The sequence below is a fragment of the Pisolithus orientalis genome (genome assembly GCF_024613125.1).
Source record: "Pisolithus orientalis strain OTSU chromosome Unknown F5J12scaffold_83, whole genome shotgun sequence".
NCBI lineage: Eukaryota > Fungi > Basidiomycota > Agaricomycetes > Boletales > Pisolithaceae > Pisolithus > Pisolithus orientalis.
This window is the reverse complement of record NW_026260864.1, coordinates 1-26,072: the sequence shown is the minus strand read 5'-3', so window position 1 is coordinate 26,072 and position 26,072 is coordinate 1. Positions and strand designations below refer to the sequence as shown.

At 50.5% G+C, this 26,072-nt stretch overlaps 11 protein-coding genes across 11 annotated transcripts; 6 read left to right on the top strand and 5 right to left on the bottom strand.

Moving 5' to 3' along the window:
- Window positions 1-6,652: 6,652 nt before the first annotated feature.
- F5J12DRAFT_916031 (uncharacterized protein) lies at window positions 6,653-7,419 on the bottom strand. Its single transcript, XM_051749182.1, has 2 exons — window positions 6,862-7,419; window positions 6,653-6,775 (listed from the first exon to the last, which is right to left on the bottom strand). The coding sequence occupies exon 1, from the start codon at window positions 7,342-7,344 to the stop codon at window positions 7,027-7,029; it is 318 nt and encodes a 105-aa protein (XP_051594655.1). The 5' UTR covers window positions 7,345-7,419; the 3' UTR covers window positions 6,653-6,775; window positions 6,862-7,026.
- Window positions 7,420-8,205: 786 nt separating this feature from the next.
- Window positions 8,206-9,520, top strand: F5J12DRAFT_866918 (uncharacterized protein; the record flags this gene model as incomplete). The annotated part of the gene is made up of 1 exon (XM_051747057.1): window positions 8,206-9,520. A coding segment is annotated over one exon (972 nt), but the record flags the coding sequence as incomplete, so codon positions are not given.
- A 59-nt stretch (window positions 9,521-9,579) lies between these two features.
- On the top strand, window positions 9,580-10,618 carry F5J12DRAFT_866917 (uncharacterized protein). Its single transcript, XM_051747056.1, has one exon. It carries the CDS (start codon window positions 9,622-9,624, stop codon window positions 10,387-10,389), a length of 768 nt encoding a protein of 255 aa, XP_051594653.1. The 5' UTR covers window positions 9,580-9,621; the 3' UTR covers window positions 10,390-10,618.
- A 357-nt stretch (window positions 10,619-10,975) lies between these two features.
- Window positions 10,976-11,708, top strand: F5J12DRAFT_554606 (uncharacterized protein). The gene has a single exon (XM_051740044.1). The coding sequence runs from the start codon at window positions 11,068-11,070 to the stop codon at window positions 11,497-11,499; it is 432 nt and encodes a 143-aa protein (XP_051594652.1). The 5' UTR covers window positions 10,976-11,067; the 3' UTR covers window positions 11,500-11,708.
- A 2,210-nt stretch (window positions 11,709-13,918) lies between these two features.
- Window positions 13,919-14,203, bottom strand: F5J12DRAFT_866904 (uncharacterized protein). The gene has a single exon (XM_051747055.1). It carries the CDS (start codon window positions 14,182-14,184, stop codon window positions 13,927-13,929), a length of 258 nt encoding a protein of 85 aa, XP_051594651.1. The 5' UTR covers window positions 14,185-14,203; the 3' UTR covers window positions 13,919-13,926.
- On the bottom strand, window positions 14,145-14,541 carry F5J12DRAFT_866902 (uncharacterized protein). Its single transcript, XM_051747054.1, has one exon. It carries the CDS (start codon window positions 14,427-14,429, stop codon window positions 14,190-14,192), a length of 240 nt encoding a protein of 79 aa, XP_051594650.1. The 5' UTR covers window positions 14,430-14,541; the 3' UTR covers window positions 14,145-14,189.
- Window positions 14,542-14,788: 247 nt separating this feature from the next.
- Window positions 14,789-16,340, bottom strand: F5J12DRAFT_787032 (uncharacterized protein; the record flags this gene model as incomplete). The annotated part of the gene is made up of 5 exons (XM_051743574.1): window positions 14,789-15,398; window positions 15,510-15,765; window positions 15,814-15,958; window positions 16,012-16,102; window positions 16,261-16,340. The coding sequence occupies 5 exons, from the start codon at window positions 16,338-16,340 to the stop codon at window positions 14,789-14,791; spliced, it is 1,182 nt and encodes a 393-aa protein (XP_051594649.1).
- A 4,469-nt stretch (window positions 16,341-20,809) lies between these two features.
- F5J12DRAFT_866875 (uncharacterized protein) lies at window positions 20,810-21,451 on the bottom strand. Its single transcript, XM_051747053.1, has one exon. The coding sequence runs from the start codon at window positions 21,205-21,207 to the stop codon at window positions 20,941-20,943; it is 267 nt and encodes an 88-aa protein (XP_051594648.1). The 5' UTR covers window positions 21,208-21,451; the 3' UTR covers window positions 20,810-20,940.
- A 325-nt stretch (window positions 21,452-21,776) lies between these two features.
- On the top strand, window positions 21,777-22,248 carry F5J12DRAFT_554903 (uncharacterized protein). The gene is made up of 3 exons (XM_051740045.1): window positions 21,777-21,912; window positions 21,969-22,036; window positions 22,089-22,248. Exons 1-3 carry the CDS (start codon window positions 21,874-21,876, stop codon window positions 22,162-22,164), a joined length of 183 nt encoding a protein of 60 aa, XP_051594647.1. The 5' UTR covers window positions 21,777-21,873; the 3' UTR covers window positions 22,165-22,248.
- A 268-nt stretch (window positions 22,249-22,516) lies between these two features.
- On the top strand, window positions 22,517-22,951 carry F5J12DRAFT_907749 (Metallo-dependent phosphatase; the record flags this gene model as incomplete). The annotated part of the gene is made up of 3 exons (XM_051748979.1): window positions 22,517-22,610; window positions 22,700-22,875; window positions 22,928-22,951. The coding sequence occupies 3 exons, from the start codon at window positions 22,517-22,519 to the stop codon at window positions 22,949-22,951; spliced, it is 294 nt and encodes a 97-aa protein (XP_051594646.1).
- Window positions 22,952-25,534: 2,583 nt separating this feature from the next.
- Window positions 25,535-26,058, top strand: F5J12DRAFT_787030 (uncharacterized protein; the record flags this gene model as incomplete). The annotated part of the gene is made up of 4 exons (XM_051743573.1): window positions 25,535-25,631; window positions 25,662-25,738; window positions 25,890-25,983; window positions 26,019-26,058. Coding segments are annotated over 4 exons (308 nt in total), but the record flags the coding sequence as incomplete, so codon positions are not given.
- Between the last annotated feature and the right edge of the window lie 14 nt (window positions 26,059-26,072).

Here is a 26,072-nt window from a genome sequence, read left to right as displayed (position 1 = left end):
TGAGGACAGGAGCCGCTTGTATTGATGACTATATTCGAAATAAGATAACTGGGCATCTCGATTGCATATGGCGCCTGTTGGAGTATGTAACAGGCGCGGCGGAAGGTTTTCAACTGTGTCGAAAAAACCCCTTCTGATGAAATGCTTGATATCGGAAGAATCGGAAGATGAAGGATCAAACTGGGCTCTCTTTGGGCGAGCCCCCATTGTAACCTTCACTTTGAGGTAACGCGCAAGATATCCCTGAGGCCATGCACGATCTGGATGTCCTGGAGGCCATAGCCCCGACGCAGTTTGCGCAAGACTAATGGCCTCGTCGATGTCCTCCACTAAACCTTGTTTTTGGAACCTTTCATGAAGGGAATTAGCAAGGTTAAGAAGAGGCTTGCAGCGATTCGGCGTGGGTGTACGTTCTAATAAAACTCGGCGAAGCGACACGATCTCCTCTAAATCTGCTATGGCATCATCCCTCCTGAAACGTTCATAAAGGCAATCGTCGAGCTGGAGAAGATTTGTCTGACTTTGGGGGTCATCTGGAGCAAAGGATTCTAACGCAGTTCGCCTCAGCACAATTACTTCGTCCAAATCCTCTTTCAACCCTTCCAGCTTGAAGCGGTCATTTAGGAGATCGGCGAGATGGATGAGGGTATGATAGTGTTCTGCGTGGTCTGGTGTTGATTTCAGCACAGTTCGTTCGAACATGATTATCGTGTCCAAACTGCCATGCCCACTGAACTCTTCAACAAAGCGATCGGCAGAATTTTCAACAGCTAGGCGACTACTTGGGAGCTGCGGGGGAGTAGCTTTCAGGGTAGGTCCCATCGGAAGGAAGATGGGCTCTTTTGCCTATGTACGAATGGAAACAAAAGTTATTCCCTAGAAAGATCGAATGCAATTAGGAGTGATGTACCCGAGTTCCAGCTATATCATCCTTGACCTCTGCCTTCCCAACGGAGCTCGCGAGGTTGTTTCTAGGAACTCCGACGTTTCCATTATCGCAGGATGCCAAGAGTTCCTGGACGATGCCCCACGCCGTCTCGGGCTTTCTATCAAAGGGATTTCCGTCAGGCAAGGTGCTACAAAACTGTACACCTTCATCATTTGCTTGACGTCGAAATTCGGTCACTGATGCTTCGATCCTCTCGTTAGACAACTGTGCGACGTGGGACAAAGTTGGGACGGCGCGAATGACGCTTGGAATGAGATTTCGACGGCATGTGTGCCGGAAAGCACCAAGATGTTTCGAGACCTCCATATTTGCGTCGCCTGCACTGAATGCAAGGTCATGCATGTACAACACTCCAACCGCTTTGCACGGTTTAGTATAGCTAACCAGATAGGTTATTCACTGCATGGTGAGTGTAGGGGCATGTTTATGTCTCACTTTGAATCTATCCACTTTTTCAATGTCTCCTCCCCATCTGAACCTTCGGTGTAAAAAGATGGCGTCCTTACGATAACAACGTCACTTTTCTTTCCATCGAAACGGCACCGTTCTGCATGAACATCTGTGGCGTCGGGATTCCGGCTATTGCTGGCTCGAACACGAACGTTTTCATGTTGCAGAAGGGTTTTCATAAACTGGTGGAACACAAACGAAAGCACAGTAAGCGATGGGATTGAACAGGATATATGTGGATTCTACCAGACTCTTTCCTGAACCACGGGGACCTACGATGCTAGTTGTGCTCTCAGTTCTGCGGCGTCAGCGAAGATAGGCATCAGTGCACTCACAACACTACGGTGTCGGTCGGTAAAATGACGGTCGTCTTTTTGAACCCGGGAAGGCTATCTAACAGGCGCATCTAGCGAACGGCAGCTGAGGATTTCGCATGAATTGCAAGGTCGGATGGCAAAGGGAGACTGGGTGGTACTTGAATGGTGTGACCTCGCCCACAGGTAACACAGGGTAACAATTGCGGCAGCCTCATGCCGATGACGGGAGTTGAATAAGGGCCTAAGGCATCTCCCTTGAATGGTGTGACCTCGCCCACAGGTAACACAGGGTAACAATTGCGGCAGTCTCATGCCGATGACGGGAGTTGGATAAGGGCCTAAGGCATTTCCTGACAATGCTGATGAGAAAACAATCCTGAACTTTCTAGCGGGTACTGCTGTTTCTAGAAGTGAGATATGGATGGATGCCAAGCCTGACATGCATCCAGTATACAGAACTGATAAACTGAACCCAAAAAGGGAAATTCTTCCAACGCGAGTTTCGCGGGTGCAGAGACCTTCAAGATCTGCAAGCAACTTGTGATCCAACTCAAGTTATCAGCATGACGTTGCCACAAATGTTACCCTGTGTTACCTGTGGGCGAGGTCACACCATTCAAGGGAGATGCCTTAGGCCCTTATTCAACTCCCGTCATCGGCATGAGGCTGCCGCAATTGTTACCCTGTGTTACCTGTGGGCGAGGTCACACCATTCAAGTACCACCCAGTCTCCCTTTGCCATCCGACCTTGCAATTCATGCGAAATCCTCAGCTGCCGTTCGCTAGATGCGCCTGTTAGATAGCCTTCCCGGGTTCAAAAAGACGACCGTCATTTTACCGACCGACACCGTAGTGTTGTGAGTGCACTGATGCCTATCTTCGCTGACGCCGCAGAACTGAGAGCACAACTAGCATCGTAGGTCCCCGTGGTTCAGGAAAGAGTCTGGTAGAATCCACATATATCCTGTTCAATCCCATCGCTTACTGTGCTTTCGTTTGTGTTCCACCAGTTTATGAAAACCCTTCTGCAACATGAAAACGTTCGTGTTCGAGCCAGCAATAGCCGGAATCCCGACGCCACAGATGTTCATGCAGAACGGTGCCGTTTCGATGGAAAGAAAAGTGACGTTGTTATCGTAAGGACGCCATCTTTTTACACCGAAGGTTCAGATGGGGAGGAGACATTGAAAAAGTGGATAGATTCAAAGTGAGACATAAACATGCCCCTACACTCACCATGCAGTGAATAACCTATCTGGTTAGCTATACTAAACCGTGCAAAGCGGTTGGAGTGTTGTACATGCATGACCTTGCATTCAGTGCAGGCGACGCAAATATGGAGGTCTCGAAACATCTTGGTGCTTTCCGGCACACATGCCGTCGAAATCTCATTCCAAGCGTCATTCGCGCCGTCCCAACTTTGTCCCACGTCGCACAGTTGTCTAACGAGAGGATCGAAGCATCAGTGACCGAATTTCGACGTCAAGCAAATGATGAAGGTGTACAGTTTTGTAGCACCTTGCCTGACGGAAATCCCTTTGATAGAAAGCCCGAGACGGCGTGGGGCATCGTCCAGGAACTCTTGGCATCCTGCGATAATGGAAACGTCGGAGTTCCTAGAAACAACCTCGCGAGCTCCGTTGGGAAGGCAGAGGTCAAGGATGATATAGCTGGAACTCGGGTACATCACTCCTAATTGCATTCGATCTTTCTAGGGAATAACTTTTGTTTCCATTCGTACATAGGCAAAAGAGCCCATCTTCCTTCCGATGGGACCTACCCTGAAAGCTACTCCCCCGCAGCTCCCAAGTAGTCGCCTAGCTGTTGAAAATTCTGCCGATCGCTTTGTTGAAGAGTTCAGTGGGCATGGCAGTTTGGACACGATAATCATGTTCGAACGAACTGTGCTGAAATCAACACCAGACCACGCAGAACACTATCATACCCTCATCCATCTCGCCGATCTCCTAAATGACCGCTTCAAGCTGGAAGGGTTGAAAGAGGATTTGGACGAAGTAATTGTGCTGAGGCGAACTGCGTTAGAATCCTTTGCTCCAGATGACCCCCAAAGTCAGACAAATCTTCTCCAGCTCGACGATTGCCTTTATGAACGTTTCAGGAGGGATGATGCCATAGCAGATTTAGAGGAGATCGTGTCGCTTCGCCGAGTTTTATTAGAACGTACACCCACGCCGAATCGCTGCAAGCCTCTTCTTAACCTTGCTAATTCCCTTCACGAAAGGTTCCAAAAACAAGGTTTGGTGGAGGACATCGACGAGGCCATTATCCTTGCGCGTACTTTGTCGGAGCTGTGCCCCCCAGAGCATGCCGAGTATGCACAGTCTCGGGGATGTCTCCCACGTTACCTCAAAGCGAAGTTTAGAGCGGGGATTGCCCAGGCTCACCCAAAGAGACCCCAGATCGATCCTTCATGTTCCGGTTCTTTCGATATCAAGCGTTTCATCAAAAAGAGCTGTTTCGAAACGATTAAAAACCTTCCGCCGCACCTGTTACATACTCCGACAGGGGCCATGTGTAACCGAAAGGCTCAGCTATCTCACTTCGAGCGTAGCTATCAATACAAGCAGCTCCTGTCCACAGCCCATTTACTCACCGAGCAGCAGCTCCAAACGGCGATCGGTAGTGCGGTTACAGACTTCTTTCAAATTGCCATGCTGTCTCACAGGTGGGGGAGTGATGAGCCCTTACTACGTGAAATCGAAGGCAAAAAGATCTATAACCTGCGCGCCATAGATGGTTTGGCAAAACTCCAATATTTCTGCGCTCTTGCTCTGGAAAAAAATTTCCAGTGGGCATGGAGCGATACGTGTTGCATCGACAAAGATAGCAGCACCGAATTACAGGAGGCGATTGGGTCTATGTTTTCTTGGTACCGCCGGTCATCCCTGACGATCGTGTACCTTTCCGATGTCTCCGACGCTGGTTCACTTGCCAGTAGTGTCTGGTTCCAGCGAGGCTGGACACTCCAAGAGCTGTTAGCTTCACCTACCGTCCTCTTCTATATGTACGACTGGTCGCTCTACACGAAGAATGATAGCACGAATCACAAGACAGATCCTGCTGTGCTCCGAGAGCTCCAGGAGGCTACGGGAATAGCTAAGTGGCACCTTACCGATTTCCACCCCGGCGTGGATGACGCACGATTAAGATTCCATTGGGCATCGCGCCGTCGCACCACTCGACCAGAAGATATAGCCTATTCCCTTTTTGGAATCTTCGAGGTTCAATTGCCAGTCCTCTACGGCGAATCCGCGGAGAATGCACTCGGACGTCTCCTGGTAGAGATCATCTCACGTTCTGGAGATGTTTCGGTCCTGGATTGGGTCGGGGAGCAGTCGTCATTCAATAGTTGTTTCCCTGCCAACCTCGCACCGTATTGCGTGATACCCCAGGACTGCTCGACCCTCAACGACCCCACTAGACGCAGTGCTCTGGATACTGCAAAGGCACGGGAGTTGTATAGTAATCTTGCAGCATTACCACGTGCTACATTCGTCAGTAGGAAGCTCATGTTGCCCTCCATCATCCACAAGGTCACCAACGTCAGCCAGCACAGTTTCTCGACTAGCTCCTCACGTTACGCATACGTGATTCACGCATCACACCTTGGGCCTGTCAATATCACATTGTCGCACCAACTTAGTGACAAGTCTGGTGCATATATCCTTGTCCGTCCTTGGGATCCAAAATCACTGGAAACGCAGACCGAGAGCGATGACGAGGCTGTATGGGAGCAGTTGGAACAGCTGACGCAGCCATTCAGCGCACTCCTACTCGAGCAGTTGCATTACAACGAATACAAGAGAATTGCAAGTGACTATATGATTACCGCCCACGTTCAGGACCTGGCCAGTATCTTAGATACTGAAGTGCTTGTATTGGGGATTGTGTAGGTCATACTCGTCATGCACTCTCCCACTGTGTCCCGTCGTATTTCTGCTATGCGCGTTCCCATTTGATATCTGTGCTAGCAGCGCATTTTTAGTACCCAATCACGAGTATGTATGTACTTCTGCAAATTTGAATGGCTTCCCCAAGGGCACTCACCTAACGAGGCGTTGCTGAAAATAATGTCAGCTACTAACGGTTTTCAGTGACCAAGCCTCATATATCGAAATGGAACACCGTAGGGAAGTTGATCTCATCTACGACGTCAGGCAATCATGTGATGTGGATTGCTCGTCGCGGGCCACCTCCTAGCAACCAGTATTTATTTTGTTGCGACATTGAAGGCTATATACAATGTGCAACACAAGCCGAAATTGAATGGGGAGAACAGCACCGAAAGCGACTTATAGCTAACTGTACGAACGAACATAACAAGAAAATGACTTGTGATTGCGACCAGGCAAATGACGTCGCTCGAACTTCCCTCTGCTCCCCTGGCATGGCATTACGTGCTTACGGTGCTCTCATCGCCAATTTGGTAAGAAAAAAGGAGGTACCTTACCGATACGACCTCTGACGACTTGTTCCGGCGAAACTGATTACACACCAACATCTCACACACATACCTCTAGCTCTTAAAATTGATCGAGGGAGACATGTAAGAGAGGGGAGGAGAAGATATCACAAACGACCATCATTGAGGAAAGAGAACACACAATGCTCGGCAGAACGGCAACACACGATGACAAGTTCACTCCTCCCTCCTCCCTGACGAAACTTCCTATTTAGGTGTTGACGGCCGTGATCTACACGGAGACGTTCAGCAATTTCATTCGGCACCTTGATCTTGTCTACATGTATGCATCCATCCGCTGTGTCGTCCTCGACAATTTGCACACGTTTGAGTTCCGCAGTTGGGTGACGATCGTCGTCTTCAAACATGAACGTATACACATTGTTCCCCCAGGCCGACGCCGAGGTGTTCTGGGTCCTATAAGGTTTTGACGTCTGCTGCACGAACCTGAGGGAGTCCTTCAACTTGCAGCCCGAGAACAAAGTTTGTAGGATTACATAATCCATCCCATTCCTTCCGCTCACTGCTGGGGGCACTACCAACTGGAACAGTAGGCAGTTTATCCCGCCGCCGCAGTGAGTAAACACACCTTTCCGAGCTCCGTAATTTATGTTTCATACTGATGATAATGATGCTGATGATGACCCACGATTCTAGGAATTCCGTGTCATTCATCACGCCAATCATCATCGATCCAGAAAATGTCCCCGAAGCCATTTGAATCGGTATGTCTACCCCCTACCATGGCGTTCGTCTCTCCTTCGTAGCCGGCCCCGACATATCATGGTGGAGGGGCTCCCTGATTATAACCTTCGAGACACAAAGTATCAATAAGTTGTTTTCTTATTTTGATCTTCGCCGTAGGCACTGTGACCACTCGTTACGGTGAACGAGAGCCTTCCAAGGCCACTGGAACAACCACCCCGCGCGATGGAGCCCGAGGAGCCAGCTTCGACATCTCCTGTCGCATCCACGTCCGCCTCTGCATCAATAGTGGCGGCGGAGGCGACAACACCCCTAACGGTAGTCGTAGTCCCCCCGATGACGCCCGGAGCACCACCACCGTCACCTTCAACAGGAGCAGTACCCCTAATGCCTGTTGGCATTGACAATGACATCTCCCTCACGAACGTCATCACGCTCATTACGACAGCCACGTCTCCGCCTCACCTAAGTCAATATCTCAAAAGAAATCGCACCCAAGGAAGTCAGAGAAGTCGCGACATACTTCCCTAAACGTCAGGCCTAACGTCGTCAGCAGTGTGGTCGACCCTGCTGAGGTTGGCAAGAGTTTGGTAATGTTGGCATTGATTTACAGGCAAAACTTCCTAAATGAGTTCTAGTTCGCCAACCGATTATTTGAATGCCACGGTATCAAAGTCGCAGAGATGGGTTCACATCGTACAGAGCATATCAAGGCATTGAAGTGCAACCTCATGAACAGCCAAGTCAATATCGTAGTCGTCAAGATACCCATATTGCATTCGAACCGTGAAGATCTCGATCTCGATGCTGAGAATGCGATGATTAGTTGGTTAAAGTTGGGTGTGACAAACGCCCTTCGATTATAACGTTTTAAATACTGCCACAGCTTGTCCGAAAAATGTCATTCTGGAATTCTCTTTCTCCACTCGCTCGACTCGGATCCGACAGATTTCCGTACACTGATGTTACAGCGTTTCGAGTTGCTTGTCAAGCGTTTTTCTAGCAAGATCACGGTTCCGCCCTGCATTTATGTGGTGCCGACTATCAACTTGGACTCGCTTCTTCCCGACGAAACGCAGAGCCAACGGTCGTCGCAGCTCAAAACTACGACGGAAGCGTTGAACGGCAACGGAAACAGGAAATGGCATGCATCGATGTTCCCTGAAGTCTTCAAAGGCCAACCAGAAACAGCGTGGAGTGCGGCACTGTTGCTACTCAAAGATATAGCTGAGACTCAGGTACATCGCTCTGCACCGCATTCAATCCATCTTGGAAATAACTGTATTTTCATGCATACGTAGGCAAAAGTGACCGCCCCCCTCCCGAAGGAACCTGCCTTGAAGCGCATGTCCGCGCAATTCCCAGACGGTCACTTAGCTCTGAAAGATCTTGCCGATCACCTTATCAAAGAATTCAGGGGAAGGGAAAGGAACGTTGATTTCGATGCGGTAATCACGCTTGGGCGAACTGCACTGGAATGTATGCCACCAGAACACTCACAACGCCATTATGCCCTCATCAATCTCGCCGATCTCCTATCCGAACGGTTCAAGAAGAAGAGAACGAAAGAGGATTTGGACGAAGTAATCATGATAAGACGAGTTGTGTCGGAATACATGGTCCCGAACGACCCACATAGACAAAGAATTCTTCTCGAACTCGACGACTGCCTTCACGAACGCTTCAGGAGGGAGGACTCCATGGCAGACCTGGAAGAGATCATATCTCTTCGCCGGGCTGCATTGGAACGTACTCCTCTGCCGGATCGATGCAGACCTCTTCTCGACCTCGCTAGTGCCCTTCACGAACAATTTCAAAGACAAGGCCTAGCGAACATCATGAGTGAGGCTGTTAGCCTCGCGCAAGCTGCGTGGGAGCTTCACCGCCCAGGTCACCCAGATCATGTATTATCTCGAGACCTTCTCGCGAGTTATCTCAAAACGAAGGTTAGAGCAGGGTCTGCTCCTGCTCATGTGAAAGAACCAGGGGCTAGCTCTTCGGGCTTCAATTCCCTTAATATCAAGCAATTAATCAAGAGGGCTGTTTCCAAAACAGTTGAAAAAATTCCCCACCGTTTGTTGCACACGCCCACTGGCCTTTTGTGTAACCGGGATGCGCAGGTATCCCGTTTTGAGGGCAGCCATCAGTACAAGCAACTGCTGTTGTCCACCTCTCCGCTCAACAGCCAGCAACTTGTAACGGAGATCGATGATGTGCTCTCAGAGTTCTTTGAATTTGCCACGCTGTCTCACAAGTGGGGGATTCGCGAGCCGTTACTGCGCGACGTTGAAGGGAAAAATATCTATGACTTAGGCGGCATGGACGGTCTGGCGAAACTCCAGCACTTTTGCATTCTCGCTTTGGGGCAGAATTTCCAGTGGGCATGGAGCGATACTTGCTGCATTGACAAAGATAGCAGTGCCGAATTGCAGGAAGCGATTGGGTCGATGTTTTCTTGGTACCACCAGTCATCCCTGACAATTGTGTACCTTTCCGATGTCTTCGATGCTGGTTCGCTTGCCAATAGTGTCTGGTTCACACGAGGTTGGACACTTCAAGAGTTGTTGGCCTCACACACTGTCTTCTTCTTTACGTACGACTGGTCTCTCTACACGACGAGTGACACTGCGAACCACAAAACAGACCCTACCGTGCTCGAAGAGCTCCAGAAGGCAACGGGAATAACAAAACGGCACCTTGTGGATTTCTATCCGGGCATGGATGTCGCACGAACCAGACTCCACTGGGCATCAGGCCGTGGTACCACTCGACCAGAAGACATTGCCTACTCACTTTTTGGAATCTTCAAGGTTCACTTACCAGTCCTCTATGGCGAACCTGTGGAGAATGCCCTCGGACGCCTCCTGGCAGAGATCATCTCTCGTTCTGGAGACATTTCGGTTCTGGATTGGGTTGGGGAGGCATCATCGTTCAATAGCTGCTTCCCTGCCAATCCCGTACCGTACCAGACGGTACCTGACATCCAGCTGACCCCCAGTGACCCTGCTAAACACAGTGACCTGGATCTGGAAAAAGCACAAAAATTGTACAATAACCTTGCAAGATTACCGCGGGCCAAATTTGTCAACAACAAGCTTGTGTTGCCCTCCATCGCCCACCTAGTCACTGTGGTCAAACTACAAGGGACCTCAACTAGACTCTCCGACCGTTATACATACGAGATTCATGCATCGCGCCTTACGCCCCTCGAGCTCACACAGTCGGTCTACCTTGATGAGGATGCCTGTAGATATATTCTTGTTCGTCCTTGGCATCCAGAAGCGCTCCCGACGCGAACCGGTAGCAATGACAACGCTGTGTGGGAGCTGTTGGAACAGTTGAAGCAACCATTCAACGCACTTCTACTCAAGGAGTTGCGTCACAATGAGTACAGGAGAGTTGCAAGCGACTGTGTGATTACTGCTTGCCCTCAGGATCTGGTCAGTGTCCTAGATAGTCAAGTGCTGATACCCAAGATTGTGTAGGAAGTCTCTCTTACCGAAAGTTACCCGCATCACCGAGGGCCCCTTTATGTTTTGTCCTAGCATGTGTGTCATTTTATACCTGTACACGGGAGGGTATTGTAGGTACCACGAGCGCGCAAAGCATGTCGGACCCTCTGTTTCTGTATGCAAGGGTCAACCCGGGTAGCCAGAATCTGTATGGAGTTCGCAAGTATGGGCAACTAGTATTCATCTCGTTGCGACGTCGAAGGCTATACGATGTGCAACGCAAGCCGAACTTGAGTGGGGGAACAGCGTCGAAAGCGGGTTATAGTTAATTGTACGAACGAACATGACATGAGAAAGACTTGTGATTGAGACTAGGCGAATGACATTGCTCAATGTCCTCGAACTTTCCTCAAATCACCTGTCATGGTTTTACATGCTTATGACACTCTCGTCGCCCAGTTGGTAAGAAAAAATGGGGGCACCTTACCGATACGATCTCTTACAGCTTGTTCCGGCGAAACTGATTACACACCAGCATCTCACACCCAACGCACCTCTAGCTCCCAAAATCGATCGAGGGAGACAAGTAAGAGAGGAGAGGAGAAGACATCGCAAACGACCATCATTGAGGAAAGAGAATACACAATAGTCAGTAGTATTCCCCGCCTGCACAAACAGCACACTCGCAAAAAAATACAACGGCAACGCACGATGACAATGCTCACTTCTCCCTCTTCTTTGACGAAACTTCCTATTTATCTGTTGACAGTCGTGATCTACACGGAGACGTTCAGCCACTTCGTGAATTATGCGCTGGCGGCCGGTATCATCTCGAGTGCCGAAGTTCCGAGGTGGGGCGGACCAGTGCCCATAGTTCTAATATTAGTTAAACCTACAGGTTTTGGAGGTACGGCAGGACTGAGCCGCAGCGAAGTAATTGTCGAAGTCAAAGATGCAGACTTTGAAGATACTGCGGGGCAAGAGCATGACGGCCTGAATAAGGGATCGTACATGAGATCGGTGGTGGTGTTACCGAAGACTGGGCAGCAGCGAGACACTGATTCCGAGTTTGGATACGACGCACGGTTGCATCAGCAGCTGGGAAGTCGTTTGTGGGAGCTCTCGGTTAAACTGACAGTGTAAACAGAACTGGACGTGGTATTCTGGAGTCCGAAGAGGAACTCCCGGGTGGACTGGTGCAGCAGCAGGAGCTCGGATGAAGCTGGCGCGGTATGAGGAGCTCTTGGTTGAACTACATGAGCAGGCTGAGCCCTGGGTTGTGACGTGGACATTTTGAGGCCTTGGCTGAACGGGATCTACTTCACTGAACACTACGCAAGGGTGCTCACTCTGACCGAATTGCGCGTCGATTCTCTGCTCCGGCGCGGTAAACGGTCAGCACTCATCCCACTGACTCGGAGGGCACCTATACATCTTCCACTGCACCCCCACAAATAACAAAACTCTGTCCTGCACCGACATGTCGTATGATAATATCCCATGTTCAGGTCAATAAGCTACGAGAGCCTAGGCATCGCGCCAAGCCTTGCCCGAGAATGAGATGGACAAGGCGATGGGCAGGCGGAATGTGTGTGTTTTCTATTACACTTCGGCTGGGGGTACTGAAGAACTGACTCTTCTACGACAACCCGGAATGCAGTATTTTGCTGTATCTTGTTTATTGCTGTCAGATGTCCCAATCTCTTCGCTCTTGATAGGATTTAAGGTTGCAAATGGAGGACGCGGAACAGGTGGCGTTCTCCCTCCTTGGTCGGGCCTCGGCAGATGTCTCTAGTATCTACGACTGCAACATACGCTCGGAGAGTATGTAGATTAATCCGATTCTACTAAATCAGAAGATTGAGATGTCCGTCAGGCTTTCGTTCGTTCGTTACCCCTTCGCTAGCAGGCTCAGACGTGCGATCTCCACCACCCCATCTTCGTATCCTTGAATATGAATATGATTGGGTAAGTAACGACAGGTGCACAGACAACCGGAAGGTGGGCCTTGTGCTACCGTCATATCCCAGATCTCCACTGTCTTCTCGCTCGAATGAAGCGCTGTCACGACGACGGCCTCTGGGGCAGTACTTGTTCGCGAGTAATGATCTGCGCCGTAGTCAGAACTATCAGTTCCCTACCCAGTGCCATCAGCTACACAGGCTCCACAGAACGCACCTCTAGTCCCACAAGCTGGGCAAGTTCGCCTAATCGATCTCTCGTTGACCCGAAAAAGTTGCATCTGCGGAGGAGGGAAATGGACTGGTACCCTATCAGTGGAGCAGACGATGATAAAAAAGCCACGACAACATACGAGGAGCAAGCCGTTGGTGATCACAAGTCGTCGCCCGTAGTGCGGAAGCTGTTGTCCAGAGAATCCACTCAATTGCATATGGGGCGTGTCATCGATCACGCTCACGTTGCCTTGCAGGGGGAAGACACTGTGCAATACCCATGGATGTCCAGCGAGTGGGTTAGCCTGTTGGTGTTTCTCTGGCGACAATAACCCCAAAGGGCACTGTTCACATCAACGGAGAAACGCTAGAGAATCGAAGCAGAGTGCTGGTATATGGCGTATCATACAGGTGAGATGTCATCTAGGAAGAGATAGTGATAAACTCACGCGACTTAGGGTCAACGTATGCACTCCTTTTTCGGCCGAGGAACAGCATCGATGAAACTGCTGATACCTCTACAGTCAACTTCAGTATCCCCGAGATGCATTGAAATTTCGTACCGCAACAGCAGATTGTAAATGCGTACCACTTGGCGAGCATATCCATGTGACTATCCGATCTACGGGGTACCCGTACAGGATGGTATTGACTGAGTCAAGGATTTCTCCTCTTGTTCCTCCATCTACCAACCTCATCCTGCTCGGAAGGGCCAGCGCGTTTGCCAGGAGTACATGAGGTTCGTTGGCGTCCGTTGACGCGACGAGAACGGTCGGGGCTCGGCGTCGTCCATCAATCGTGATGAAGAGGGTGGACAGGGGAGTAGGTGCGCAGTACGGACGATGATCGTTGAAGAGGAAGGTAGGCGTGCAGAGCGGACGACCTGCGTGCTGAATCTATAAGGGCAGCTGTGAGCCTGACATCTGATTTCGGGGGTACTTTCCGGGTCAGCCACCTTTTGGCTGCCGGCTAGCCGAAGGGACGAGGCTTGGTACGTGATCATCTAAGTTTCAATGCATATCCGCACTGCTGGTTGTGATGCGTAGAGTCTACGAGACGTTGGTAGGATTCTCCCTCTAAGACGACTCGCAAATTGGGAGGCCGACATTCGATTCCGAAGGCTCTTAGATGTATGTACCACAAACAACCATTGGTAGAGCTCTCCATTGTCGCCCTTGTCCTCGAAGGCTAGTCGGAACCTGCACTCGAATTGAAGGTCGGAAAGGATTCACAACGCAACAAAATGGAACACCCACATATATGCCTCGTCGGTTCGTCAACTCCAACCTCCGTCCTCTACTAATTCTAGCCTCCTTCAATACGTACCTATCCAACCATCGAATCCCCATCTCCCTAACATTCGGTGGTGCGTGACACCCATAAAGAAACACGAATATCATTGGGTAAGTAACAGAACAAAGCACGTTTTGGAATACGTAGGAGGTAAATACATCGTGTCGGTATATTCGTAGATAGATAGCTTTTGTTGGCCCGGATAGGGCCACGTATATATGCGACAGATGCGACGATGTCGGGAGGGGTATGATGAGGACGATGAACAAAGACAACGAAAACAGCACGAAAATACGAACACAGAAATGACCGCTGAAGGGAGAAATACAGACCAGATGTAACAACCAGCAGTCCCCCACATACACGTCAAAGGATTTCTAGCACTTTCACTCGAATGTTCTTGGAGGTAATGTTGGTTCCGAGCCCCGAGACGACAATCTCCCTCTCGGCAGCGACCCTCTTGTACGTTCCATTCCATTGTTGTACGAGAAGAAACGCGTTGAAGGACTGTCCGAGACGAGCGATCATCTCCAGTGCCCGGGTATAGCTGTCAACCTGTGGTACAGGGACAATCCAAGTCAGAATCAGGGTCAGATTCCGAGTCATTTTCCAAGGTAACACCACTGCTCAGGCCTCGGGTATGATCGATCCACGGATGCGCGAAGGCGAATTTCTGTGTCCCGTTCAGCGGGAGCTGATCTATGGTCGTGAATTCCACTTCACCAAGCCCCGATACCCGGGCAAGATATAACTTTTCATTGCCTCCACATGGCTTCTCGAGACTTCCCACAGAGAAGACGATGCATGGAAGGTGCAGACGTCAGGTTGTAAAACGGGCGAGGGAAAGATGGTTGATCTTATTATATATAATCCGCGCTTTTTGTCTGGGAAACTTGTCACGTAGCTTCGCGATGCAACTTTTCATTTCTGCCCCTTCGAGTGATGAGGGGTCGTAAGGAATTTGGCTATAAACGGAAAATCGAAGCCGGGAGACAGCTGTTGCATGACGATGAATTCCCTGACCACGCAAGTACGGTGACCTCTCCATTGCGGGCCACGATCTCCTCCAGGAGATGTCCGAGAGCGTCGCTTCCTTCGCCGTAGTGGGGCCTAATATCGGACGTGAATATCCCGATCAGAGAGTATGCGACGTCTTCATCGAACTTCGCATTGCGCGTCGAAGCGAGACGAAGTTTTTCGCGCACCCCAAGATTGTCTGGAAAGAACGTGACGATGGTTCCGGAGGGGATCTTGATAGCATCCGCTCGCTCTTGCATGATCCCTGGAGATTGCTTGTGGCTCACGCCAGTATTGCCGAAGTACGGTTTCCACCCGGAGTCGTAGAAAAAGATGACGTTTGGTGAGAGAAGCTCTTGTAATGTCCAAGTTCGCGCCATCCATAAACTACGCGAAAGGTCCCCGGGCTTGGGCGGATGGGCTACACCGGCAAGGAATACGAGCGTGGCCGCCGAATTCGCATACCACTTGTACATGGAGGTAAGGGACTGGTTAAGGACAGAGCTCGCGGACTTGTCGATACAACACATATATGACCATGCCCAATTGTGACCGAACCTGCGCGTTCCCAGGCGAAAAACACGCAACTTGTTATTCAGGGGCGTGTCGGGAAGGTCCTACACGGAGTTGACTACATTGACGTCCTGGAACGACGGCTCGTTCCCCTACCATGCGTGCGAGAACATGACGTATCCGAAAAACCTTTCAACCACATGTCGGATCTCCGTCCTGTCCACTTTTTTTGTCATGGATGAAACAAGTCCTTTGAACCTCGTATCAGCCTTGAAAATACGCATCCGCCCAGTATCATTGCAAAGGCAGCCGGTAGTGACATCAATGACGACGAGGGGACAACAGATCTCGCTGACGATGGAATCGATTGCAGCAATCACGTCGGGTGGTGAAATGTAGTTCTTACGGAGTTCTGTGAAACCGTCACTTGGGGTATTAGTTTCATAGAGGAGGTACATACGGGTGGTTGCGGGGTCATGGGACTGATCCATCCTATGTAGCATGGACTTGAAAGCCTCGATTGCCTCGTCATACTGCTTCGCGCCATGAAGCACCACATGCGTGGCCTCATAGCCCCAAGGACTGGAGGGATCCGCTTTCACCTCCTATACAACAACCGTAGGGGAACCTACTCATACAAGAGAGATACTATGCATACCTCGTTCGCATCCTGTATTGCTTCCTCCCACAACCCTTTTGTAGCGCGAGTTCTGCTTCGTTTGATAAGTAGACTCGCAGGACTTGAAGGACTGAGTATTATTTTATTGCGTCGTCATGTTCTGAAGATCCGAAAGCATCGTCGCCAAGACGCTCAAGCGTCGCAGCACATTTTTGGGTGAAGTCTGATGACAGATATGAATGTGAACGTCAACTAGCGGTTACAAGACATACCTGCGATCCAACCCACAATTGCATTTCGCTCCTTGTCTGACGTCCTGATGATATTGAGGAGGATCTCCGTGGCTTCGGCAGCACGTCCTTCAGCATAGAGGGTCTCACATAGATGTTGCCGGGCGGTGGTATCCGGTCCGTTGGGACTCCGCCCGGGTGTCTTCGTGGGGCATTGCATTAATAGGCAACGCTAGTAAGAGCAGAGGACCTACAAGTGAGATCGTCACTAGCGGAGGACGTTGTTTGTCCTTGGGGGCCAGGTTCTTCCCATGCTCGATCAATGATATCGCACGTCCGTAGCTGTCTTTGTTCGTGTACATGACCCCAAGCACCTGCGGGATGAATCAGCAGTGATACTTACATGTCGGCGTCACGCGAGGCACGTACCTGGGTATAAAGGTAGGAAGCGTTGAAATCGTTGTCCTCGCCCGCTATCGTAGCGAGGCGTTCTGCGCGCATTACGCGCTCCTCTTGATTTCCGGATTCAAACACAAGGATCGACTGAGCGGAACGCAGATTAATGGTGAAAAGGACGCAGATTAAGTCGCGCACCTTCAGTAGTAAGAGAATTCTGTGGTCATGCAGCTCACAATCATGAAATGCAAGGTCGAATGTGCGCAGCGCACCCTCCCGATCGCCCTGGGCAAGTGGAGCAATCGCCATCGCGATATGGCTGATAGGTGATCGCCGAATCCGGTGGGACTTGGGGTGCATGTGGGCAACCATACACATGGAGTAGTGAGGAAGCGGACTCACCTCCTTGACGTCCTCTATCACAGGTGCCGAATGTTTCAGTCTTGTTCGTATAAGTGCGCGGTTCGCTAGCACGTAGTGGCTAGGGCTAGAAGCGCCCGCAATCTCCTGAGAGTGGCACTTCGTTTTTCGTCGGCTCGTCCTGTATCTGCGACTCGAAGGTCTTGTTACTCAAATCTACGAGCGGAAGCTGAGAGACGCGGAATTAGCGACGGATTAAAGCGTTACACAGGGCACAAGAATAGCATGGTGATTGTTAGTGAAGCGAGCTTCATGAGTGGATGTACACTTACACTGTAGTCGAGATACTGATCGCGGATTGTAATATTCTTGCCATTTCCACATGCGAGATACCACCCGCTTGGTGAGACGGCGGCATGTCCGACCGCTGTGGTATGTGTGATAATGCTACCGATCTGCTTGTGGGACGCACAATCCCATAGCGAAACCGATGAATGTGTGGCACATGCAATGAATCTGCTGTTAGATGTTATAGATGGTTGGGATTGGTTTTCATGGATCGACCATTCTGAAGTCAAAGACTTGGAAAGGTCAAAACAGATAATTTTGCCTTTGTTCGCGACGAGCAGTTGCTGGCCATCAGGCGACCAGGCTAACGGAGTGACGAAATAACCGCTGGCGCAACCGCTTTGACCTGAATCAAACAAAATATTGTCGGTGCTGTAGACACGGAAACCTTGTGTCGTCGAGACGGTAGCAAATTGAGTGCCGTCCGGAGAGAACTTGACGCCAGCAACGTTAGAATGTGAGAGGGGAAGGAGTCGGTCACCGTAAGGGATGCCGAATATTCGGGCGCGGAGGAAGTCCGCAGTGGCAAGTTTAGTACCGTCGCTCGAGGTATCGACCGAATTTACATGGCAGCTGTGTTCTGTGAACTTACGCACATTCGCCTGAGTGGCAGCTGCGTTCCAAAGAATTGCATTGTTGTTGTGGTCTCCGAACACGATCCACTGGCCATCCTGGGACACGCCAACAGACCAGACAGGGCTACTCGTTTTCATGGTTTGCCCCTGTTGTCGTCCGTCTTCAATCTTCCGTCGTTGAATGTCACCTCCATAATCACCTCCTACGACTTGACTTTCGCCCGCAAGGGCGACTCCGTGTACATCATTCCGAAACACAATTTCGATCCGTTTCGCATCTTAAACACCAGAGCGAACATTTAGTAGGGCTGTCTCAGCCTCTCTGACTGCTGGTACGCACCCATCGTCATCGCTAACAAGCCTGCTAACACAGTCTGTCCTGGAGTTTAGAGGGGAGAAGAATGATGCATCGTAAACTTGCTCGCGGTGCTCAATATATGGCCTACAGTTCCTCGAGCTATCCATACGGTAGGACCAGTGCGTACAGCCAAAGTCACATCGTGTTCTTCGAGATCAGGAAACCGATGCAGATTTGGCAGTGCAGGTCCTAGTAATGATCCCTGAGCTCCACAGGATCCGGACGATGTCACACAGGGTAAGGGTTGGTGGCAACATGTCGAAGGAAGACGTGGTGACGCTATTGGCAATATCTACAGCCATCACCAACCCCAAAAAATTGTCCACCGCATGCACTGCCCTCTGCCGCACCCTCCGTGCCACCAAATCTTTGGGCTCCACCATGTCCTCACTCGTCGATACCCTCAGCCCCTCACATTTCCTCTCACCAGGATCTGAATCTGCCCCAAAATCCAGTCCTCACGCGATGATAAAACATGTCCGGGTCGCACCTCTGTTTCACGTTCATCAGTACGCTTGTCAAAACACGTGCGCCATTCCACTGAGATGGGAGAGGTAAGATGTAATACAACAGCAACATCGTCACCGGCAAACATCTCATTTATCGAATCGTGCGGCACCTGGATTGTCGATAAGTATCCTCGTAGGGATGCATCTGAATGTCGATGTTATACTTGAGACCTTTCAGTCTCGTCGGCGTTCCACTCAAAACCAACTTTCATGACGATCTCATCTTCACAGCGACAGCCAGCAACGTCTTCGCTGTACTCGATGCTACAGACGGATCATTAGATGGGCACTGGGCAATCTAATATTTAGTAGAAGCTCTAACTCGTCGCAAGCGTGGCGGAGCATCCACGACGACAACGATGTCCGCATCATGATATTCGTCATGTACGACGACTCAAGAACATGTCTTGGTCTGGCGTCTCATCATCTAATAAATATCCTCTGCAGATGTCGCACTGCTCTCTGGACCCGGTGGGTCCACTTTGTGCACGTACGGCACATCTACAGGCCACCGTTCCCTCTAACGTCGCCTCCATAACCATGCGGACGCTCAAGCACACGAAGTACTACACATAGCGATCACAACAGGGCGAGTTTCAGTCGAGGGGGGCACGGGGTTCTTCCACTCACCAATCACGACACGGTCAGTCACATAGACAACCAGTTTAACGACGTCGTGTGTACATGGAACTCTCTAGACAATGGGTTTGCCCAGTATCCTCCTTTACAGCAACACGATGATACCATGATAGGTCTCTTGTGACGTACTCCCAGATCGGTACGACACCAGACGCCATCTACGCGATGGTCTCGCCAAGTCCAAGGCGGCGTACACTCTCCACGTCACCAGTATGTTCATAGGCAACGGATCCGCCATTGCATTTGTCAACATCCCTGCACACCTCGCAAAGCACATACCCGGTTTTATCCTCTTTATGCAAGACATCGGACTCGCAGAGGCGGGACAGTTTATCGCATCACACAGGATGGGTCTACCCATGTTATAAGGTACAACGGTGAGTCCCTACGACCGATAGGGGAATTCACCGACGCGGTACGTATCCAGCTGGTGTATTCCGCGTCGCAGCCTGACAGGGACAAGCAGGCACTGTCACACACACCCCGAGTCGCATTTCGGAGGGGGCTTTGGTAAGGACGGCGAACCTCGCATTGCGTGAGTGTATTAGTCACACGCAAACCGTGTTTGTATCCTCGTCTCTGGCCATGCTTATGACGGGATCGAAGACTTCGATGATATAGCGAGTAATCCATCAGACGTCCACCCCGCGTCTTTCTGAGGGTACAAGACAAGCAACGGGATATGCATTTCCATTCCCAACACACGGTGCAATTCGACACGTAAGTGATCATCTCTCTTTATACTCTGCCACTTACTTCTCACCCCACTCAAAGATTACCTTCGACGGACGATCTCGTAGCTCTCACGAAAGGTATTGAAATGCCACACTGTAATAGTAACTTAAGTTGCAGATGCGGAAGATCAGCAGAGTACGTTCGTGTAACTATGCGACGAGGTCTCGACCAGGTCAAGGAATGTTCCGCTCACCCCTCCGTCTGTGGAGCTTGTCCTGCTCGAAGAGCCAGTGCGCTTGGCAGGAGTACATGAAGTTTATTGGTACTTGACGTCTTCTATCAATCGTGACGTAAGGGAGACGGGGGGGGGGAGTATGTGCATAGTAGGTTGTTGATGATGGTTGAAGAGGAAGGTGGGCGGGAAGGGCGGGCGACTGGCGTGCTGAATACATAGGGGCAGTTGGGACCCTAACATCTGATTTCGGGGAGTGTACTCCGGGTCAGCCCCCTTTTGGCTGCCGGCTCGCTGAAGGGATGAGACATGGTACGTGATCATCTAAGTTTCAATGTATGCTCTAACTGCCAATCATTAGATGCGTAGAGCCTATAAACGTTGGTAGAATTCTCCCTCCGAGACGACTGGCGTGCTGCATTTATAAGGACAGCTGGGAGGCTGACGTCCGATTCCTAAGGCTCTTCCGGTCAACCACCTTTTGGCAGTCGACCTACGAAATATGTGGAACAAGCAACCGCTGGTAGTGCCATTCGTAGCCACCCTTGCCCTCGAAGGCTAGTCGTAAGCTGCTCCCGAATCGAAGGTGGGATAGGATTCACAACGAAATAAAACGAAACATCCACGTCTATACCTCATCGGCTCGTCAACTACAAAAATCCAACCCCTCGTCCTCTCCACCGATTCTGGCCTCGACCTTGTATAGCCCCTCCTTCAACGTCCAAAAGGCTTTATACGCAGACATCCACCTTGACTGGGCCCCTCTGTTTATGGAGGTTTCGTTAGTCTTGTTTTGCGTATCGCTCAGAATCCTCGAACATGAACCTTGCAACCATCCTCCCCACATTCGGTGGCACCTGACACTCACAAGGAAACGCGAACACGATTGGGTAAGCAACAGAACAAAGCACATCCACCTAAGCAGGCGAGGTAGTTGCAACTCCTGCTTAACGACGTCAGCTTTCCGCACTCCGTCGGTTACATGGGGACGCTAACCGTACCTCTTACACTGCCAGTCGCGATCTCAGTGTTCTATACTCCATATTCACCCGTTGCCGGAGGAACCCTTTCCACGCGAACCAAGAAGAGAGACCGGGGGCGTCTAATCGGCACCGCTCAGCCCATGAGATATCCTGGAGCGATACCGAGATCGAGCCTATTAATTAGAAAATGTTGCTGTGAACGGCAAGACCCATTAGCTCCAATTATCCCTCGACTGTTAGCTGGCCGAATTGCAACTTACCTCTCTTATAGCTGTTTCTACGTCCAGGGAAACGCATCCTTCGCCCGGTTTTATCCTCGGCGTGACAGTCTATCGCACATAACCTGTAGGAGAACTGAATTCTTGGACACGCTCAGTGTCGTAGACACAAACGACTGAGGCTCACCAAAGACAAAAACATATCTATAAGTACAAGCGCCATGGCCAACCACGTGACCATTCATTCCAATACATGAACGAAAAACACATAAAGGGAAGCCATGCGTAAAGAGAAAACCTGCGTAGAAAACCAGACCAGGGAAGAGCGGCCGTTGAAACCTGAACCCAGCGCCCACTGGAGAGTGAAAGACCAGCAGCATGCGAGGCAGCGTGCCAGAGACAACCTATCTCTTCATGGCACGTAGGTGTTCATTGAGCATCGCAGCTTCGGCAGCTCATATCACACTTCGTAGGGTGATTTCGTCGACCGGAGCCACTACAGTCTTGAAACCATGTCACTACTCCAAGTACTCAAAGCAGGGCAAGCTGTTCCGATCATTACTTGGCCCCTATTATTGTTTATGGTTATTCAGATATTCTGCCAAGGTCACGTTGTTGCGAGGAAATCACGAAAGTCGACAAAATCACCCAGGTCTACGGGTTCTATGATCTGTCTCTGCATGCACTCTTCACCCCGGTTAATTCTCCCCAGACGAATGCCAACATAAATACGGAAGCGCCGCAGTACGGAAAACTTGCTGTAACGTGTTCGACTATCTGAATCTCGCTGTAGTACGTCGCCACACATTCCTGACGAACATCACTTATAACCCATCTCAAATCATCGGCGGAGAAACGCTATGCGTACATGGCAGACTCTCTCCGGATATACGCACCCTCGACTAAATTCGCGTCCTCGCAAGAGCCCAGGAGATTCCCCACGAATGCACATTCTGCGGTGCGTTTTATTTCAGCCTTCCTCAAGTTGGAATCATTTGATGATGTGTTGCACACGGGCTTCATGTGGTCAGATCCTGACGACATCGATAATTGGGCTGTAAATCCCAGCGGTGCGAGCTGGCTATTCGGAGGTAACGTAACTCGAGAGGTACCTCGTTCATGCCATTCAGGTTAATCGCATATACTCAGCCTAGCATCTTCACACCCAGTCTTATCGCCCGCGCCCACTAACTCGTTCGAGAAGGCTACAAATACATGTTCGACAACGCCCTAGTCACCATATGGTCCGCACCCAATTATTGCTATCGACGTGGGAACATGGCGTCGCTGTTAACGCTAAGAGAAGGTGTGGAACATGAATTCAAGGTATTTGGCCTGGTTCCCTGGAATGAGAGGGACAAGGGGATGGGCAGGCCGAATGTGAGTTTTTTCTGTTGCACTTCTGCTGGGGCACTGAAGTGCTCTACGACAGTCCGGAATGCAATATTTTGTATAGTTATGCTGTGTCTCGCTTATTGCTGTCAGATATCCCGGACTCTTCGCCCTTGATAGGATTGAAGGTTGCGAATGGAAGACGCGGAACCGGTGGCGTTCTCCCTCCCCGGTCGGGCCTCTGCAGATATCTCTACGACTGCAACATACGCCCGGAGTAGGTATGTAGACTAATCCGATTCTACCAAATCAAAGATTTCTGTCAGGCTTACGTTCGTTCTTTATCCCTTTGCTAGCAGACTCAGACGTGCTATCTCCATCACCCCATCTTCGTATCCTCAAATATGAATATGATTAGGTAAGTAACGACAGGTGCACAGACAACCGGAAGGTGGGCCTTGTGCTACCGTCATATCTCTCATCTCCACCGTCTTCTCGCTCGAATGAAACGTTGTTACGACGACGGCCTCCGGGGCAATGTTTGCGAGTAATGATCTACGCTGTAGTCAGAGCTATCATTTCCCTACCCAGTGCCATTAGCCACAGAGGCACTACAAAACGCACCTCTAGTCCCACAAGCTCGACAAGTTCGCCTAATCAATCTCTCGTTGACGCGTCTGCCGAGGAAGGAAACGGACCGGTACCCTATCAGTGGAGCAGACGATGAGGGTAAGGATCAAGAAAGCCATGACGACGCACGAGGAAGTGGTCGTCCGTATAGCGGAGGCTATCGTCCAGAGAATCCACTTAATTGCGTATAGGGCGTGTCATCGATCACGCCACGTTGCCTTGCAGGGGGAAGACACTGCGAAATCAATGGATTTCCAGCGAATGGGCTAGCCTGTTGGTGTCTCGCTGGCGACAATAAGCCCAAGGGTACAGATTGCATCAACGGAAAAACACTAGAGAATCAAAGCACAGTGTTGGTATATGGCGTATCATACAGGTGAGATGTCGTCCAGAGAGATAACGATCGTCTCATGCGACTCATGTAGACCCAACGTTCAGCGACGGAACGGCATCGATGGAACTGCTAACGCCCCTACAGTCAACTTCAGTACCCCGAGACGCATCGAGGTTTCGTACCGCGACAGTGGATTGCAAATGCGTACGACTGAGCGAGCATATCCATGTGACTATCTGACCTGCGGGAGTACCCGTGCAGGATGGGATCCACCAGGTCAAGGATTGCTCCTCACGTCTCTTCGTCCACAACTACCCGGAAGGACCAGCGCGTTTGGCAGGAGTACATGAGGTTCGTTGGCGTCCGTTGACACGACGAGAACAGTCGGGGCTCGGCGTCGTCCATCAATTATGACGCAGAGAGGGGACGAGGGAGTAGATGCGCAATGCGGATGTTGATAGTTGAAGCGGAAGGTAGGCGGGCGGAGCGGACGACTGGCGTGCTGAATCCATAGGGCAGTGGAGAGCCTGACATCTGCTTTCGGAGGGTACCTTTCGGGTCAGCCACCTTTTGGCTGCCGGCTGCCGAAGGGATGCGGGCTCGCCTTGAAGTGTTCATTGAATACTGAAGCGATCCCATCTCTCCATGTCTGCGTTCCGTTGGCACTAGCAGTGTGAACGACACCAACTGACGATCATGGTCTGTAGATGAACGCACACACGTTATTCTCGGATATAGGCCCTCGTTGGGGCGCTCTGGGGCTTATAAGTTTTTGATGCCTACCTGAGGGAATCTGGTCATTCAACTTCAGCCAGTTTGTAGGATTACACAATCCATCCCAATCCTTCCCCCACGCTAAGTCCTACCAACTGGTGCAGTAGGCCACTCATCCCGTTGCCCTTGCGCCGACTATAATGATGCTGGTGATGATCTGTGATTCCAGGAGTACCGTGTCTTTCATCACGCCAATCATCATTGCAATACCATTCGCCGTTATCTCTATTAGCCCGGAATTATACGTTTGCAAAATGTCGATCCAGGAACTATCCCCGGACCAATTTGAATCGGTACGTCTACCCCCTAGCATGGCATTCGCCTCTCCTTCGTGGACACGAAAATATCTGTCCTCCCTTCTAGCGTGCTATGGATTCCAGGCTTCCAGTTGCAAGGATATACGCCTGGAAAGGATACGCACGTATGTTATGTCGCATACGGTCGTGATTTTAAGAGCTGTTTTGAGACACAAGGCAGGACCCTCCATACGATGTGCGAGAGCGTCATGGCTACGACAGTGATTTGACGAAGTAAGAACGCATAAGCGTGGCACAACGTGAGCTAGCGGTGCATCGAGTGATGCAACTACGGCGAATGACATTGCTAACGGTAGCACTGTGGCCGCATCTTCAGCCTGTCCGAAGAAGTCTTTGGTCTCCAGCCGAGTCTTGGAGGTTTTCAGGGGGAGTATAAAAATTGCAGTCGGCTCTATATTGTACATCGGAAAGAGGGAACCGAAGGAAGTGAGGTAGTGTGGAGGAACAGACACATTAGCGCCGGAAGTTCCCTTTTACAATGCGGAGAGATTCATAATCCCGTCACTATCGTCTGCATTCCTCGGGAAAATGTAATGAATTGATGACCTGCTTTCCAATGACGTGCCGCAAGTTAATTCCTCGTGGTGTGCCACTTGAATATGAGGTCAAACGTGTTCCATGCTGTTGTCCTCGTTGTAACCTCCCCTCGAGCATGTTTTTGATGTCCCTGTTGGAGTTAGGTCTGGTCGCCCTCCACGCCGTCACAGGCTGGCTAATAGCGGAACTCTCCATTATAGATTGGGTAGAAGGTGCGCCCTCTTCGCATGTTCCGTTTTCAGTTCCCGGTGACATCGGGGACAATACACGAGTCCTTTGTAGAATAACCAATACTTACCGTGAAATTCGATACAAGCTGGTACGAGTACTATCGGTTGGGATGACCCAGGTGGCATTGCTGCTCAATTTGTTGAATGTGATTGGCACGGTTGCTCTCGATGGAATCTGGCAACCGCTGTGAATGGAGTGAACAGGCTGATAGCGCATGATTTTATCGGGTATCGTCGCAGGTCTTGGATCACGGGTATCGGATAGAATGGCGTGAGACGTGGGTTCACAGGATTGGGACATCTGGCTCGACCAAGTCTCTCTCCCCCGCTAAAAGTAAGTCTGTGAATTTTCATACCGAATGTATACAGGAAGAGTAGGAGAAGTAACGGTGAAGAAAACAATTGAGGGGTGCACACAGCACA

Coding starts and splice junctions, on each gene's coding strand:
- F5J12DRAFT_866904 (XM_051747055.1), bottom strand. CDS start 14,184: ATGTGGGGGACTGCTGGTTGTTACATCTGGTCTGTATTTCTCCCTTCA.
- F5J12DRAFT_916031 (XM_051749182.1), bottom strand. CDS start 7,344: ATGAGCGTGATGACGTTCGTGAGGGAGATGTCATTGTCAATGCCAACA.
- F5J12DRAFT_866902 (XM_051747054.1), bottom strand. CDS start 14,429: ATGACTCGGAATCTGACCCTGATTCTGACTTGGATTGTCCCTGTACCA.
- F5J12DRAFT_866875 (XM_051747053.1), bottom strand. CDS start 21,207: ATGTGCTTTGTTCTGTTGCTTACCCAATCGTGTTCGCGTTTCCTTGTG.
- F5J12DRAFT_554903 (XM_051740045.1), top strand. CDS start 21,874: ATGCGAGGCAGCGTGCCAGAGACAACCTATCTCTTCATG. Junction 21,913..21,968: donor AGACAACCTATCTCTTCATG/GCACGTAGGTGT, acceptor CACACTTCGTAG/GGTGATTTCGTCGACCGGAG. Junction 22,037..22,088: donor CTCCAAGTACTCAAAGCAGG/GCAAGCTGTTCC, acceptor ATGGTTATTCAG/ATATTCTGCCAAGGTCACGT.
- F5J12DRAFT_866917 (XM_051747056.1), top strand. CDS start 9,622: ATGGATGTCGCACGAACCAGACTCCACTGGGCATCAGGCCGTGGTACC.
- F5J12DRAFT_554606 (XM_051740044.1), top strand. CDS start 11,068: ATGACAATGCTCACTTCTCCCTCTTCTTTGACGAAACTTCCTATTTAT.